Genomic DNA, 19,235 nt, shown 5'->3' on the forward strand with positions numbered 1-19,235 from the left:
AATCTAGTTATATATTAGCATTACTGATGCATACATGATGTTGAATGCATTCTCCATCTGCTACAATCCAGCCTTACAAAACATTAAATAACAAGCCTTTCACCAGACGGAGTAAGAGGCTTATATGAAAAATTCTCATAGAAGATTTTTGTTAGCTACATATGCATAGACTAGATCTGAGAGAATGAAATTGCCCGCCCAGTTAGTTACCTCCTCAATTCAGGCCTACTCCTGATTCAGTACAGTTATATCCCTTTTATAAATCACACTCTCCACAACCAGTTACTCCCGCTTGCTACCAGGTACTCATGCCCTTCAATAATCATGGTTTTTCTTTGTTGGTTTATCTCCCCTTGTCATTAGTCTGTGCCTTTATGCAATGTGAGTCATCTCCCCTGTTAAGCTTGATGATTCCTCTGTCAGTTACCTCCTTTTTTATCAATTTATCAATCAACATTGTCCACACCTCCTTAGACATTTTACCACGTTTCCTTTTTAATTTTCAAAGACAGTTGTCTCCCCTACTTTATCACCACCCCCTCTCCACGCCTCTAGTTGTCTCCCCTACTTTATTATCCCCCACCCCACTCCTCTAGTTGTCTCCTCTACTTTATTACCCCCACCCCACTCCTCTAGTTGTCTCCCCTACTTTATTACCCTCCACCCCACATCTCTAGTTGTCTCCCCTACTTTATTACCCCCCACCCCACTCCTCTAGTTGTCTCCCCTACTTTATTACCCCCACCCCACTCCTCTAGTTGTCTCCTCTACTTTATTACCCCCCACCCCACCCCCACCCCACTCCTCTAGTTGTCTCCCCTACTTTATTACCCCCCACCCCACTCCTCTAGTTGTCTCCTCTACTTTATTACCCCACCCCACTCCTCTAGTTGTCTCCCCTACTTTATTACCCCCCACCCCACTCCTCTAGTTGTCTCCCCTACTTTATTACCCCACCCCCCTACTCTAGCTGTCTCCTCTACTTTATTACCCCACCCCACATCTCTATTTGTATCCCCTACTTTATTACCCCCCACCCCACTCCTCTAGTTGTCTCCTCTACTTTATTACCCCACCCCGCTCCTCTAGTTGTCTCCCCTACTTTATTACCCCCCACCCCACTCCTCTAGTTGTCTCCTCTACTTTATTACCCCACCCCACTCCTCTAGTTGTCTCCCCTACTTTATTACCCCCCACCCCACTCCTCTAGTTGTCTCCTCTACTTTATTACCCCCCACCCCACTCCTCTAGTTGTCTCCCCTACTTTATTACCCCCACCCCACGGTTCTAGTTGTCTCCCCTACTTTATTACCCCCACCCCACATCTCAAGTTGTCTCCTCTACTTTATTACCCTCCACACCACTCCTCTAGTTGTCTCCCCTACTTTATTACCCCCCCCACCCCACTCCTCTAGTTGTCTCCTCTACTTTATTACCCCCCCTCCCCCCATCCCACGCCTCTATTTGTCTCCTCTACTATATTACCCCCCACCCCACTCCTCTAGTTGTCTCCCCTACTTTATTACCCCCCCCACCACACGGTTCTAGTTGTCTCCTCTACTATATTACCCCCCACACCACTCCTCTAGTTGTCTCCTCTACTTTATTACCCCCCCTCCCCCCATCCCACGCCTCTATTTGTCTCCTCTACTATATTACCCCCCACCCCACTCCTCTAGTTGTCTCCCCTACTTTATTACCCCCACCACACGGTTCTAGTTGTCTCCTCTACTATATTACCCCCCACCCCACTCCTCTAGTTGTCTCCCCTACTTTATTACCCCCCCCCACCCCACTCCTCTAGTTGTCTCCTCTACTTTATTACCCCCCCTCCCCCCATCCCACGCCTCTATTTGTCTCCTCTACTTTATCACCACCCCTCCCCTTCCCTACCTCACCCCCACTCCCTCTTCCTCATAGATGACTTTTCCATCATCAGTCTGTTACTCTTTACTTCCACCCAAAGCAATCAGTTGATCTGTCTGTTTGGGTGAAGGTGTGAAATTTACATACACCTGGAACAGACAGTTGTAGCTTTCTTAATCAATAAGTACGGTAGGTTTTGTCAGTCATTGATCTTATTGACTTTTTTAAGCTATGAATTATCATATCATTTTCCCTTATCTTTCTTTCTCTTATCTTAAACAAAGAAATCTACTTTGTGTGCCAGTTGCTATTGACAAGTCAATATTGGACCTCACAGCTAAATTCTTCCCTTGCTTAATCACTACTAATAAAAACTAGTTTGATCAAGGTTGTTTAGGTAAAAAGAGATTTAAGATTTCAAATTAGGCAATACTGAGTTTTCCTTTGTATAGGGGTATTTATAGCCTATAGTATGTAATGTTTTATATCATAATTTTCTAATATGAATATAAATTTTTAATTGATATGGTGATGTCTTGGCAAACTTTGGAGGAGTTATTGCCCATCATTGTTTTAGAATTTTTATTTTCACAGTTTCTTTCTTTTTCCACTCATTTCTTTGCTCATACGTATATATGGAGTTTGTTGTACAACACTTGCAAACAGCTTAAAGATCACTTAACCTACTGAAGTACATGTTACCTAAGTTACCTAAACTAGATATCGTAGGTCAGTATCTGGTCACTGTCATCTGGGCGCTACTGACCGACATAAACATGTCTAGTAAGGCCTATCCATTATGATAATACAATAACCTAATTATGATTGTGGCTTTATATGATTTGGTACAAGATCTGGTAAACATGTATAAATGTGACCTGGACATGTCAAACATTATAAATGAATAAAAGTGCTTTAAACCTGTGATGAGCACATTCAGGTGGTATTCAATGTCATGGGACAATTGTAACGAATGTTTACTTTATATAGTACTGTGTAAATAGGTTGATATCTGTAGATAGATAACAAGTGACAAAGATAAACAAGATCAACGATCATTCAACATTACCTATAACTGCTGTAAAGGATATCTTCATTAGTAATGCTTGAATTATCAACCTATTCTTAAATTGTCTCCCATACTTGACAGGGTTATCCCACAGTTGCTAGGGAAAAGATAACTCTGTCTTTTACCGGGGTAGGGAAAAGACAGCTCACACGCACTAGCCAATGACGTGATGTCATCATTACATGCGGTGTCGATTGTGGACGACGTCATTGATTTTGACGCATTGCAACATTTCTATGATGGCAGTGCTTCGGACATGTTTCTGTATTTTTATCATGTTTTGTTAAAGTATGGGAGAAAAGGAATCAAACATGGATCTGTCAGGTGGACAGGGATATCTCAACCCTCGTGAAAGATTTTGGCCGTCAATCCTCGGCAAGCCTCGGGTTGACCAGCCAAAATTTTTCACGAGGGTTATATAATATTGAAATTAAAAATAGATAATTTTCCAAAATCAAAAATTCAGCGATGTCCAATGATTTGAAAAAAAATATATTACAAAATATATTACAGGTTACTTTGTGTATAACAAGAAATTGTCACAATGAAGTTATGTAGGAATTAATGCTTGTTGTTTTAGTGGTTGCAATGGAAGCACTCACCTCAGTTCAAAATTTTTTTCTTTAAAATTACTTTGAGTCTCTCCCTCCTCCCTCCCTTATTTTATTTTCGCCCCATCATTAGATGGTAGGCTATTCAAATGACCATTCGTCCATGGTCTGTGATCCGTTGTCTGTCCATAAACATTGCTTGTTACCTTTATTTCTTGTTAAGTACTCTAGGGATATTTCTCAAATTTTAAATGCATAGTTCCCTTGGTACCTAGGAGTGTGATGCTGATTTTGAGACTGATCAGAAAAACAATATGGCCGCCAGGACGCCATCTTAGATTTTTCATAATTGAAAGTGTGTTATTGCTATTTTATAGAATGTTCAGAAGGAATCTGTCTCTAATTTCATGTGCAGGTTACTCTAAGTTGTGCTTATTGCATTTAGGGACCGATTGGTGAACAAGATGGATTTTTAGCTCGCCTATTCGTCCCATTTCACGTTAAAGTTTTTGAGCAAGTTTCTGTTTTGTCAATTGTTTAAGCTTAAATCATCATAAATGTTTATGATTTTATTTTCCTAATGTGTATGGATGCTGAACGTGATAATACAACCAATTTGGGACCCTTTAGGTTTTTTTTGAGTCTGTTAATTTGTCATATTTTCATGTTAAAGTTTTTGAGCAAGTTTCTATTTTGTCAATTTTTTAAGCATAAGTCATCATAAATGTTTATGATTTTATTTTCCTTATGTGTAAGGATGCTGAACGTGATAATACAACCAATTTGGGGCCCTTTAGGGGTTTTTTGAGTCTGTTAATTTGTCATATTTCCATGTTTAAATATTAAATACTTGAACATCAACTTCTTCTGAATAGGCGAGCTTTGCTGTTCTCCAACAGCTCTTGTTATAGTTGAAGTTTGTTACCGCTAATCTCAGAAAGTAATAAAACGATCTGTCTCAGATTTAATATCCAGGTTCCCGGTAGGGCCTTAGGTTTTTTTTTAGGTCATCTATAGTCATCATGCACCGTCCGTCGTCGTCCGCCATGCGCCGTGCGTAAACTTTTCATTCAAACAACTTCTTCTCAATAACCGTAAGGCCCTAAGTACTCATATTTGGCCTGTAGCATACTGGGATGAAGGGCTATCAAAGTTGTGAAATTTAATGACCTTGACCTACTGTCAAGGTCACCGGGGGTCAAATAGGCTAAAATCTTTGAACGACATCTTCTAACTAACCGAAAGACCCAGGGTACTCATATTTCGCCTGTAGCATGCTAGGATGAAGGGCTAAAAAGTTGTAAAAATTAATGACCTTGACTTACTTTGAAGGTCACAGGGGTCAAATAGGCTAAAATCTTTGAACAACTTCTTCTAACTAACCAAAAGGTCCAGGGTACTCATATTTGGCCTGCAGCATGCTGGGTTGAAGGGCTATCAAAGTTGTAAAAATTAATGACCTTGACCTACTTTCAAGGTCACAGGGGTCAAATAGGCTAAAATCTTTGAACGACTTCTTCTAACTGACCAAAAGGTCCAGGGTACTGTACTCATATTTGGCCTGTAGCATGCTGGGATGAAGGGCTACAAAAGTTGTGAAATTTAATGACCTTGACCTACTGTCAAGGTCACCGGGGGTCAAATAGGCTAAAATCTTTGAACGACTTCTTCTAACTAACCATAACCAAAAGGTCCAGGGTACTCATATTTGGCCTGTAGCATGCTGGGATGAAGGGCTACAAAAGTTGTGAAAATTAATGACCTTGACTTACTTTGAAGGTCACAGGGGTCAAATAGGCTAAAATCTTTGAACAACTTCTTCTAACTAACCAAAGGTCCAGGGTACTCATATTTGGCCTGCAGCATGCTGGGATGAAGGGCTAAAAAGTTGTAAAAATTAATGACCTTGACTTACTTTGAAGGTCACAGGGGTCAATTAAGTTAAAATCATTGAACAACATCTTATAACTAACCAAAAGGTCCAGGGTACTCATATTTGGCCTGTAGCATGCTGGGATGAAGGGCTACAAAAGTTGTGAAACTTAATGACCTTGACGTTCTTTCAAGGTCACCGGGGGTCAATTAAGCTAAAATCTTTGAACAACATCTTCTAACTAACCGAAAGACCCAGGGTACTCATATTTGGCCTGTAGCATGCTGGGATGAAGGGCTACCAAAGGTGTGAAAATTAATGACCTTGACGTTCTTTCATGGTCACAATGGTCACACATTCAAATAGGCTTAATTCTTTGAACAATTTTTGTTAACTAACCCAAAAGTCCAGGATACTCATATTTTGCTGGTGGCACGCTGGGATGAAGGTTTACCATAGTTATGAAAATAAATTACCTTGACCTTCTTTCAAGGTCACTGGGGTCAATTAAGCTTAAACCTTTTAACTACACCTTTTAATTAGCTGAAAGGTCCAGGGTATTCATATTTAGTCAGTAGCATGCTGAGATAAAGGGCTATCAAAGTTGTGGAAATGAATGACCTTGACCCACTTTCAAGTTCATGAGAGTCAAATATTCCAAAATCTTGAATTTTGAACTTCTTCTCAAGTTCTACCAGTTTGATTAAGCTGAAACCTGCATGAAATGATCCTGACATGGTCCCGACCAAGTGTTGTTATATTTTATGTCGATCCAAAATCCAAGATGGCTGCCACAGATGATACAAGATGGCTGCTACAGATGCCATCTTGAAAACACATTTTGAACTTCTTCTCAAGTTCTACCAGTGCAATTTAACTGAAACTTGAAACATGAAATGCGGCTGATATAATCTTGTCAAAGTATTGTTATATCTCTGGTTGATCCCAGATTGAAGATGGCTACCATGACACCATATCTAATTATTTTCCTATACAGCTATTGCCAAGATAGTCAGATGACCGTTAAGGCCCTTGGGCCTCTTGTTGCATTATCTGGTTTGAATAAATTCATGAATTTTTACACTGCTTTTAGCAGTTACACATTATGCATTGGTTTTTCTACTAAATAATTCTTTCTAATTTTCACCTTTCTACTTTCAGTTGACAAATATACACTTGTTGACGTATATAGCTTCGTCCATCCTTGGTCTCGTGCCTACATCTATTTTAAACTGTTATATGGGGACAACAGTTCGCTCCATGGAAGATGTACTTACTGACGACTCCAATAAAACTACTGGCTACATTATATTTATAATACAGGTAAGTCCGGTAAAACTACTGGCTACATTATATTTATAATACAGGTAAGTCCAGTAAAACTACTGGCTACATTATATTTGTAATACAAGTAAGTCCAATAAAACTACTGGCTACATTATATTTATAATATAAGTAAGTCCAGTAAAACTACTGGCTAAATTATATTTGTAATACAAGTAAGTCCAATAAAACTACTGGCTACATTATATTTGTAATACAAGTAAACCCAATAAAACGACTGGCTAAATTATATTTATAATACAAGTAAGCCCAATAAAACTACTGGCTACATTATATTTATAATACAAGTAAGTCCAATAAAACTACTGGCTACATTATATTTATAATACAGGTAAGTCCAGTAAAACTACTTGCTACATTATAATTGTTATACAAGTAAGCCCAATAAAACTACTTGCTACATTATATTTGTAATACAAGTAAGTCCTATAAAACTACTGGTTACATTATATTTGTAATACAAGTAAGCCCTATAAAAAACTGGCTACATTATATTTGTAATACAAGAAAGCCCTATAAAACAACTGGCTACATTATATTTGTAATACAAGTAAGCCCAATAAAACTACTGGCTACATTATATTTGAGCCTAAAACAAACTGGCTACATTATTAGCTCACCTGGTCCAAAGAAACCGAGGTGAGCTTATGGGATACCGCAGCGTCCGTCGTCCGGCGTCCGTCGTCGGCGTCCGTCGTCCGTCAACAATTGATTTCTTCTCCATAACCGCTGGTCGGATTTTAACAAAATTTGACTGGTAGCATCCTTATGGGCTACTAACTGAAAATTGTACAAATGATGGGGCTGATCCCCCGGGGGCCTGAGGGGCGGGGCCAAAAGGGGTCAATTTGGCTATTTTCCATATAAACGACTTCTTCTCTGAAACCAAGCATGGGATAGCACCCATAATGCAATGGTACCATCCTTATAGGGTGGGGATTCAAAATTGTACAAATGATGGGGCTGACCCCCTTGGGGCCTGAGGGGCGGGGTCAAAAGGGGTCAATTTGGCTATTTTCATATAAACGACTTCTTCTCTGAAACAAAGCATGGTATAGCACCCATAATGCAATGGTACCATCCTTATAGGGTGGGGAGTCAAAATTGTACAAATGATGGGGCTGACCTCCCGGGGGCCTGAGGGGCGGGGTCAAAAGGGGCCAATTTGGCTATTTCCATATAAACGACTTCTTCTCTGAAACAAAGCATGGTATAGCACCCATAATGCAATGGTACCATCCTTATAGGGTGGGGATTCAAAATTGTGCAAATGATAGGGCTAACCCCCCCGGGGGCTTGAGGGGCGGGGTCAAAAGGGGTCAATTTGGCTTTTTCCATATAAATGACTTCTTCTCTGCAACTAAGCGTGGTATAGCACCAATAATGCAATGGTAGCATCCTTATAGGGTGGGGATTCCAAATTGTGCAAATGATGGGGCTGACTCCCCGGAGGCCTGAGGGGCGGGGTCAAAAGGGGCCAATTTGGCTATTTCCATATATACGACTTCTTCTCTGAAACTAAGCATGGTATAGCACCCATAGTACAATGGTAACATCCTTATAGTGTGGGGATTCAAAATTGTGCAAATGATAGGGCTGACCCCCCGGGGGCCTGAGGGGCGGGGTCAAAAGGGGTCAATTTGGCTATTTCCATATAAATGACTTCTTCTCTGCAACTAAGCATGGTATAGCACCCATAATACAATGGTAGCATCCTTATAGGGTGGGGATTCCAAATTGTGCAAATGATAGGGCTGACCCCCGGGGGCCTGAGGGGCGGGGTCAAAAGTGGTCAATTTCCATATAAATGACTTTTTCTCTGCAACTTAACATGGGATTATGCTCATAATGCAATGGTTACATCCTTATAGGGTTTGGATTCAAAATTTTGCAAATGATGGGGCTGACCCCCCTGGGGCCTGAGGGGCGGGGTCAAAAGGGGTCAATTTGGCTATTTCCATATAAACGACTTCTTCTCTGCAACTTAGAATGGAAGAGCACTTATAATGCAATGGTAGCATCCTTATAGGATGGGGAGTCAAAATTGTACAAATGATGGGGCTGACCTCCCGGGGGCCTGAGGGGCGGGGTCAAAAGGGGCCAATTTGGCTATTTCCATATATACGACTTCTTCTCTGAAACTGAGCATGGTATAGCACACATAATGCAATGGTACCATCCTTATAGGGTGGGGATTCAAAATTGTGCAAATGATAGGGCTGACCCCCCCGGGGGCTTGAGGGGCGGGGTCAAAAGGGGTCAATTTGGCTATTTCCATATAAATGACTTCTTCTCTGCAACTAAGCATGGTATAGCACCCATAATACAATGGTAGCATCCTTATAGGGTGGGGATTCCAAATTGTGCAAATGATAGGGCTGACCCCCGGGGGCCTGAGGGGCGGGGTCAAAAATGGTCAATTTCCATATAAATGACTTTTTCTCTGCAACTTAACATGGGATTGCGCTCATAATGCAATGGTTACATCCTTAAAGGGTTTGATTCAAAATTTTGCAAATGATGGAGCTGACCCCCCAGGAGCCTTAAGGGGGTGGGGTCAAAAGGGGTCAATTTAGCTATTTCCATATAAACGACTTCTTGTCTGCAACTAAGAATGGAAGAGCACTTATAATGCAATGGTAGCATCCTTATAGGGTTGGGATTTGAAATTGTACAAATGATAGGTCTGACCCCCGGGGCCTTAAACGGTAATAGATGAGAGGTCAAAAAGGTCAATTAGGCTACTATTTTCATATAAATTACTTTGTCTCTGAACCTATGTATTGGATAGCATATTTGTATGGTATCAATAGCATCATTGTATGGTTGTGATTCAAAATTAAACTTTGGGAGTCAATTTTGCTTATTTTTCTAATTGTCAGATTCTTGTGATAATTACTAACAAAAACCACGTGAGCGATACAGGCCCTCTGGGCTCTTGTATTTGTAATACAAGTAAGCCCAATAAAACTACTGGCTACATTATATTTATAATACAAGTAAGTCCAATAAAACTACTGGCTACATTATATTTATAATACAGGTGGGTCCAGTAAAACTACTGGCTACATTATATTTGTTATACAAGTAAGCCCAATAAAACTACTTGCTACATTATATTTGTAATACAAGTAAGCCCTATAAAACTACTGGCTACATTATATTTGTAATACAAGTAAGCCCTATAAAACTACTGGCTACATTATATTTATAATACAAGTAAGCCCAATAAAACTACTTGCTACATTATATTTGTAATACAAGTAAGCCCTATAAAAAAAACTGGCTACATATATTTGTAATACTAATTATATTTGTAATACAAGTAAGCCCAATAAAACTACTGGCTACATTATATTTAATAATACAAGTAAGCCCTATAAAACTACTGGCTACATTATATTTATAATACAAATAAAGCCAATAAAACTACTGGCTACATTATATTTGTAATACAATAAGTCCAATAAAACTACTGGCTACATTATATTTGTAATACAAGTAAGTCCAATAAAACTACTGCTACATTATATTTGTAATACAAGTAAGTCCAATAAAACTACTGGCTACATTATATTTGTAATACAAGTAAGCCCAATAAAACTACTGGCTACATTATATTTATAATACAAGTAAGTCCATAAAACTACTGGCTACATTATATTTTAATACAAGTAAGTCCAATAAAACTACTGGCTACATTATATTTGTAATACAAGTTAGTCCAATAAAACTACTGGCTACATTATATTTATAATACAAGTAAGTCCAATAAAACTACTGGCTACATTATATTTGTAATACAAGTAAGTCCAATAAAACTACTGGCTACATTATATTTATAATACAAGTAAGTCCAATAAAACTACTGGCTACATTATATTTGTAATACAAGTAAGTCCAATAAAACTACTGGCTACATTATATTTATAATACAAGTAAGTCCAATAAAACTACTGGCTACATTATATTTATAATACAAGTAAGTCCAATAAAACTACTGGCTACATTATATTTGTAATACAAGTAAGCCCAATAAAACTACTGGCTACATTATATTTGTAATACAAGTAAGCCCAATAAAACTACTGGCTACATTATATTTATAATACAAGTAAGTCCAATAAAACTACTGGCTACATTATATTTATAATACAAGTAAGCCCAATAAAACTACTGGCTACATTATATTTGTAATACAAGTAAGTCCAATAAAACTACTGGCTACATTATACATTATATTTATAATACAAGTAAGTCCAATAAAACTACTGGCTACATTATATTTGTAATACAAGTAAGTCCAATAAAACTACTGGCTACATTATATTTATAATACAAGTAAGTCCAATAAAACTACTGGCTACATTATATTTATAATACAAGTAAGTCCAATAAAACTACTGGCTACATTATATTTGTAATACAAGTAAGTCCAATAAAACTACTGGCTACATTATATTTGTAATACAAGTAAGCCCTATAAAACTACTGGCTACATTATATTTATAATACAAGTAAGTCCAATAAAACTACTGGCTACATTATATTTATAATACAAGTAAGTCCAATAAAACTACTGGCTACATTATATTTGTAATACAAGTTAGTCCAATAAAACTACTGGCTACATTATATTTATAATACAGGTAAGTCCAATAAAACTACTGGCTACATTATATTTGTAATACAAGTAGGTCCAATAAAACTACTGGCTACATTATATTTGTAATACAAGTAAGTCCAATAAAACTACTGGCTACATTATATTTATAATACAAGTAAGTCCAATAAAACTACTGGCTACATTATATTTGTAATACAAGTAAGTCCAATAAAACTACTGGCTACATTATATTTGTAATACAAGTAAGTCCAATAAAACTACTGGCTACATTATATTTATAATACAAGTAAGTCCAATAAAACTACTGGCTACATTATATTTGTAATACAAGTAAGTCCAATAAAACTACTGGCTACATTATATTTATAATACAAGTAAGTCCAATAAAACTACTGGCTACATTATATTTATAATACAAGTAAGCCCAATAAAACTACTGGCTACATTATATTTGTAATACAAGTAAGTCCAATAAAACTACTGGCTACATTATATTTTAATACAAGTAAGTCCAATAAAACTACTGGCTACATTATATTTGTAATACAAGTAAGTCCCTTAAAAACTACTGGCTAACATTATATTTATAATACAAGTAAGTCCAATAAAACTACTGGCTACATTATATTTATAATACAAGTAAGTCCAATAAAACTACTGGCTACATTATATTTGTAATACAAGTAAGTCCAATAAAACTACTGGCTACATTATATTTGTAATACAAGTAAGCCCTATAAAACTACTGGCTACATTATATTTATAATACAAGTAAGTCCAATAAAACTACTGGCTACATTATATTTATAATACAAGTAAGTCCAATAAAACTACTGGCTACATTATATTTGTAATACAAGTAAGTCCAATAAAACTACTGGCTACATTATATTTGTAATACAAGTAAGCCCTATAAAACTACTGGCTACATTATATTTATAATACAAGTAAGTCCAATAAAACTACTGGCTACATTATATTTATAATACAAGTAAGTCCAATAAAACTACTGGCTACATTATATTTATAATACAAGTAAGTCCAATAAAACTACTGGCTACTATTATATTTATAATACAAGTAAGTCCAATAAAACTACTGGCTACATTATATTTATAATACAAGTAAGTCCAATAAAACTACTGGCTACATTATATTTATAATACAAGTAAGTCCAATAAAACTACTGGCTACATTTTATTTGTAATACAAGTAAGTCCAATAAAACTACTGGCTACATTATATTTATAATACAAGTAAGCCATAAAACTACTGGCTACATTATATTTTAATACAAGTAAGTCCAATAAAACTACTGGCTACATTATATTTATAATACAAGTAAGTCCTAAAATACTGCTACATTATTTTAATAAGTAAGTCCAATAAAACTACTGGCTACATTATATTTGTAATACAAGTAAGTCCAATAAAACTACTGGCTACATTATATTTATAATACAAGTAAGTCCAATAAAACTACTGGCTACATTATATTTATAATACAAGTAAGTCCAATAAAACTACTGGCTACATTATATTTATAATACAAGTAAGTCCAATAAAACTACTGGCTACATTATATTTGTAATACAAGTAAGCCCTATAAAACTACTGGCTACATTATATTTATAATACAAGTAAGTCCAATAAAACTACTGGCTACATTATATTTATAATACAAGTAAGTCCAATAAAACTACTGGCTACATTATATTTATAATACAAGTAAGTCCAATAAAACTACTGGCTACATTATATTTGTAATACAAGTAAGCCCAATAAAACTACTGGCTACATTATATTTGTAATACAAGTAAGTCCAATAAAACTACTGGCTACATTATATTTATAATACAAGTAAGTCCAATAAAACTACTGGCTACATTATATTTGTAATACAAGTAAGTCCAATAAAACTACTGGCTACATTATATTTGTAATACAGGTAAGTCCAATAAAACTACTGGCTACATTATATTTGTAATACAAGTAAGTCCAATAAAACTACTGGCTATATTATATTTGTAATACAAGTAAGCCCTATAAAACTACTGGCTACATTATATTTATAATACAAGTAAGTCCAATAAAACTACTGGCTACATTATATTTATAATACAAGTAAGCCCAATAAAACTACTGGCTACATTATATTTGTAATACAAGTAAGTCCAATAAAACTACTGGCTATATTATATTTGTAATACAAGTAAGCCCTATAAAACTACTGGCTACGTCATATTTATAATACAAGTAAGTCCAATAAAACTACTGGCTACATTATATTTATAATACAAGTAAGTCCAATAAAACTACTGGCTAAATTATATTTGTAATACAAGTAAGTCCAATAAAACTACTGGCTATTTGTAATACAAGTAAGCCCTATAAAACTACTGGCTACGTCATATTTATAATACAAGTAAGTCCAATAAAACTACTGGCTACATTATATTTATAATACAAGTAAGTCCAATAAAACTACTGGCTACATTATATTTGTAATACAGGTAGGTCCAATAAAACTACTGTCTACATTATATTTGTAATACAGGTAAGCCCTATAAAACTACTGGCTACATTATATTTATAATACAAGTAAGTCCAATAAAACTACTGGCTACATTATATTTATAATACAGGTAAATCCAGTAAAACTACTGGCTTAATCATTTGTATAATACAGGTAAGACCAGAAAAACTTCTGGCTTAATTAAATTTAATTTTTATCAAGTAAGCCTTAAAAACTACTGGCTACATTATATTTATAATACAGGTAAGTCCAATAAAACTACTGGCTACATTATATTTATAATACAAGTAAGCCCAATAAAACTACTGGCTACATTATATTTGTAAAACAAGTAAGTCCAATAAAACTACTGGCTACATTATATTTGTAATACAAGTAAGCCCTATAAAACTACTGGCTACATTATATTTATAATACAAGTAAGTCCAATAAAACTACTGGCTACATTATATTTATAATACAAGTAAGTCCAATAAAACTACTGGCTAATTATATTTGTAATACAAGTAAGTCCAATAAAACTACTGGCTTATTTGTAATACAAGTAAGCCCTATAAAACTACTGGCTACGTCATATTTATAATACAAGTAAGTCCAATAAAACTACTGGCTACATTATATTTATAATACAAGTAAGTCCAATAAAACTACTGGCTACATTATATTTGCAATACAGGTAAGTCCAATAAAAACTACTGTCTACATTATATTTGTAATACAGGTAAGCCCTATAAAACTACTGGCTACATTATATTTATAATACAAGTAAGTCCAATAAAACTACTGGCTACATTATATTTATAATACAAGTAAGTCCATAAAAACTACTGGCTACATAATATTTATAATACAGGTAAGTCCAATAAAACTACTGGCTACATTATATTTGTAATACAAGTAGGTCCAATAAAACTACTGTCTACATTATATTTGTAATACAGGTAAACCCTATAAAACTACTGGCTACATTATATTTATAATACAAGTAAGTCCAATAAAACTACTGGCTACATAATATTTGTAATACAAGTAAGCCCTTAAAAACTACTGGCTACATAATATTTATAATACAGGTAAGTCCAATAAAACTACTGGCTACATTATATTTGTAATACAAGTAAGTCCAATAAAACTACTGGCTACATAATATTTGTAATACAAGTAAGCCCTATAAAACTACTGGCTACATTATATTTATAATACAAGTAAGTCCAATAAAACTACTGGCTAAATTTTATTTATAATACAAGTAAGCCAATAAAACTACTGGCTACATTATATTTGTAATACAAGTAAGTCCAATAAAACTACTGGCTATATTATATTTGTAATACAAGTAAGCCCTATAAAACTACTGGCTACGTCATATTTATAATACAAGTAAGTCCAATAAAACAACTGGCTACATTATATTTATAATAAAAGTAAGTCCAATAAAACTACTGGCTAAATTATATTTGTAATACAGGTAAGTCCAATAAAACTACTGGCTATTTGTAATACAAGTAAGCCCTATAAAACTACTGGCTACGTCATATTTATAATACAAGTAAGTCCAATAAAACTACTGGCTACATTATATTTATAATACAAGTAAGTCCAATAAAACTACTGGCTACATTATATTTGTAATAAAAGTAAGTCCAATAAAACTACTGGCTACATTATATTTGTAATACAGGTAAGCCCTATAAAACTATTGGCTACATTATATTTATAATACAAGTAAGTCCAATAAAACTACTGGCTACATTATATTTATAATACAGGTAAATCCAGTAAAACTACTGGCTTAATCATTTGTATAATACAGGTAAGACCAGAAAAACTTCTGGCTTAATTAAATTTAATCTTTCAGGTAAGTCTGATAAATCTACTGGCTAAATTGTATTCTGAAACAGGTACATTTAATAAAACTGCTGGCTACATTATATTTATGTATGTTTATAATACAGGTTAGTCCAATAAAATTACTGGCTACATTATATTTATATACGTTTATAATAAATGTAGTCTAATAAAACTACTGGCTACATTATATTTGTAATACAGGTAGGTCCAATAAAAACTCTACTTTTAATACAAATTTATGTATTTGTAATACAAGTAAGCCCTATAAAACTACTGGCTACGTCATATTTATAATACAAGTAAGTCCAATAAAACTACTGGCTACATTATATTTGTAATAAAAGTAAGTCCAATAAAACTACTGGCTACAGTATATTTGTAATACAAGTAAGCCCAATAAAACTACTGGCTACATTATATTTGTAATACAAGTAAGTCCAATAAAACTACTGGCTACATTATATTTGTAATACAAGTAAGTCCAATAAAACTACTGGCTACATATATTTGTAATAAAGTAAGCCTAAAATCTACTGGCTACATTATATTTATAATACAGTAAGTCCAATAAAACTACTGGCTACATTATATTTGTAATAAAAGTAAGTCCAATAAAACTACTGGCTACATAATATTTGTAATACAAGTAAACCCAATAAAACTACTGGCTACATTATATTTGTAATACAAGTAAGTCCAATAAAACTACTGGCTATTTATATTTATAATACAAGTAAGCCCAATAAAACTACTGGCTACATTATATTTATAATACAAGTAAGTCCAATAAAACTACTGGCTAATTTTATATTTGTAATACAAGTAAGCCCAATAAAACTACTGGCTACATTATATTTGTAATACAAGTAAGTCCAATAAAACTACTGGCTATATTATTTGTAATACAAGTAAGCCAATAAAACTACTGGCTACATTATATTTATAATACAAGTAAGTCCAATAAAACTACTGGCTACATTATATTTGTAATACAAGTAAGTCCAATAAAACTACTGGCTCAATTATATTTGTAATACAAGTAAGTCCAATAAAACTATATTTGTAATACAAGTAAGCCTATAAAACTACTGGCTACGTCATATTTATAATACAAGTAAGTCCAATAAAACTACTGGCTACATTATATTTATAATACAAGTAAGTCCAATAAAACTACTGGCTACATTATATTTGTAATACAGGTAGGTCCAATAAAACTACTGTCTACATTATATTTGTAATACAGGTAAGCCCAATAAAACTACTGGCTACATTATATTTGTAATACAAGTAAGCCCTAATAAAAACTACTGGCTACATTATATTTATAATACAGGTAAATCCAGTAAAAACTACTGGCTTAATTATTTGTATAATACAGGTAAGACCAGAAAAACTTCTGGCTTAATTAAATTTAATCTTTCAGGTAAGGCTGATAAATCTACTGGCTAAATTGTATTCTGAAACAGGTACATTTAATAAAACTGCTGGCTACATTATATTTATGTATGTTTATAATACAGGTTAGTCCAATAAAAGTACTGGCTACATTATATTTATATACGTTTATAATAAATGTAGTCCAGTAAAAGTACTGGCTACATTATATTTATATACGTTTATAATAAATGTAGTCCACTAAAAGTACTGGCTACATTATATTTATATACGTTTATAATAAATGTAGTCCAATAAAAGTACTGGCTACATTAGATATTCTGTATGCAGGTAAATTTTCAAGCTGCGTAAAAGTTGATGTCTTTCAAGTTCATGCTACTGGGCTTAATTTCTCCAAAGAAATTTTAAAAGATACCAACTAATGTAAAAATATTTTGACTATTGCATCAGGCAGATATCTAAGGTCACCAAAATTTTCATAATTTTTCTTACATTAAAGAGAAGAAAAATAAAAGGAAAAAAATGTTGGATCATCCATTCCTTTGATAATCTTTGAGTTGAAAAAAAATCTAAAAAAAATGCCAAGTGTGAAAACTGAAGTGTTAAACTCAGCACAGGTAGCAGTGCAGTAAAGATAAAGTCTAAAAAGTAAATATTGATTCTAGGGAGATGTAAAAGGCAATACATTGCAGTAAGGAGCTGTATCTGTAGAACATGGCAGGCCTTGATGTGTGAAATCTTGTGGGTTTTCTATTGATGTACTCAATATCTTGTACCAAAGAACGTCTGGCATGCACGTAATCACGGACATTTTACAGGCTTTCCTCCTCATCATGAAATGTACTCTGGGTTTTAAAGAGATAAAGATTTAATTAAAAACAAGGATTTAATCTAAATAAGTGTGAGAAGAAGGGATTTGAAAACAATGTAAATAAGCTGAAGAAAGGTGCAAGACAACAACCAGGCTCACTGACTGCAGGCATAACACTGTGAAAGGTTCATTTGACTTCCTATATATTTTAGCTTGATTTATAGTATTAACAGCCTGGGTCATTTAGGGATGTGCCAGATTTGGTAGGTGAAGGAATATCACAACTGCTATAGAAAACCCATGGACTTACAATCAGTAATTGGCAGCTGCCCCTTATATGTCTCTAGTGCACACATTATGGAGTAGAGAAAAAGTATTAGTATAAAGAATCATCCTAGCCACTCAACCATAGCTAATAGATTTAGTTGACTTATGTTTTATTTGTATAAGGAAAAAAATATATTAAAGACTTCTGAATAAATGCTTTTAACATACCTTTGCATAATTCAATTATGCTATGAGATACATAAGAATGAATGACCCTTAGGCAGTTTTCTTATTTACATGTCTACTCTGTCTGCCACTGTCTACATTTACGACATGTCTACTCTGTCTGTCACTGTCTACATTTAAGACATGTCTACTCTGTCTGTCACTGTCTACATTTACGACATGTCTACCCTGTCTGTCACTGTCTACATTTACGACATGTCTACTCTGTCTGTCACTGTCTACATTTACGACATGTCTACTCTGTCTGTCACTGTCTACATTTAAGACATGTCTACTCTGTCTGTCACTGTCTACATTTACGACATGTCTACTCTGTCTGTTACTGTCTACATTGTTACATGAACGAATAACAGAAAGGAGAAACCAGCAGCTAAATTCAAAACACAATTTAATTATATATACAATATTATACAGAGATGGTTTACGATATCTAAAGTAATTGGTGGTGGTACAAGACTAGTACGATGATTTAAAGTGTTACTTATCTGTATGCGAATGTCCTGGTATAATCCTTGATCCTTCCAGGTTTCAAATTAACAATAATCACAAATCCACAAGGAAAATTGAATGTCCACAGATGATTTGTAAAGTTCCAGGCAATATGAATAAATCCACACAAAGTGTTGTAATAATCCACAGATAAAGTCACAATAGCTCTCCCAATAGAATCTTATATGGCGCGTACAATTCTTGATATGTCTTATTACAGGTCTCATTACAGTTCTGATTAGCCTTGGGCAGCTGGAGTATATATATCTAAACCGTAATTCAAGAATATTGGAGAACCTTCTACTTC

General features: G+C 34.5%; 1 protein-coding gene across 1 annotated transcript in view; it reads left to right on the forward strand.

Moving 5' to 3' along the window:
* The window catches only part of LOC138316108 (transmembrane protein 64-like), a 58,930-nt gene that overhangs the window by 25,132 nt on the left and 14,563 nt on the right, over nucleotides 1–19,235 (forward strand). The window contains exon 2 of the mRNA XM_069257614.1: nucleotides 6,521–6,682. Coding sequence (XP_069113715.1) covers nucleotides 6,521–6,682 — 162 coding nt within the window. The remainder of the gene's footprint in view (nucleotides 1–6,520; nucleotides 6,683–19,235) is intronic.

This window comes from Argopecten irradians, chromosome 2 (genome assembly GCF_041381155.1).
Source record: "Argopecten irradians isolate NY chromosome 2, Ai_NY, whole genome shotgun sequence".
Taxonomy (NCBI): domain Eukaryota; kingdom Metazoa; phylum Mollusca; class Bivalvia; order Pectinida; family Pectinidae; genus Argopecten; species Argopecten irradians.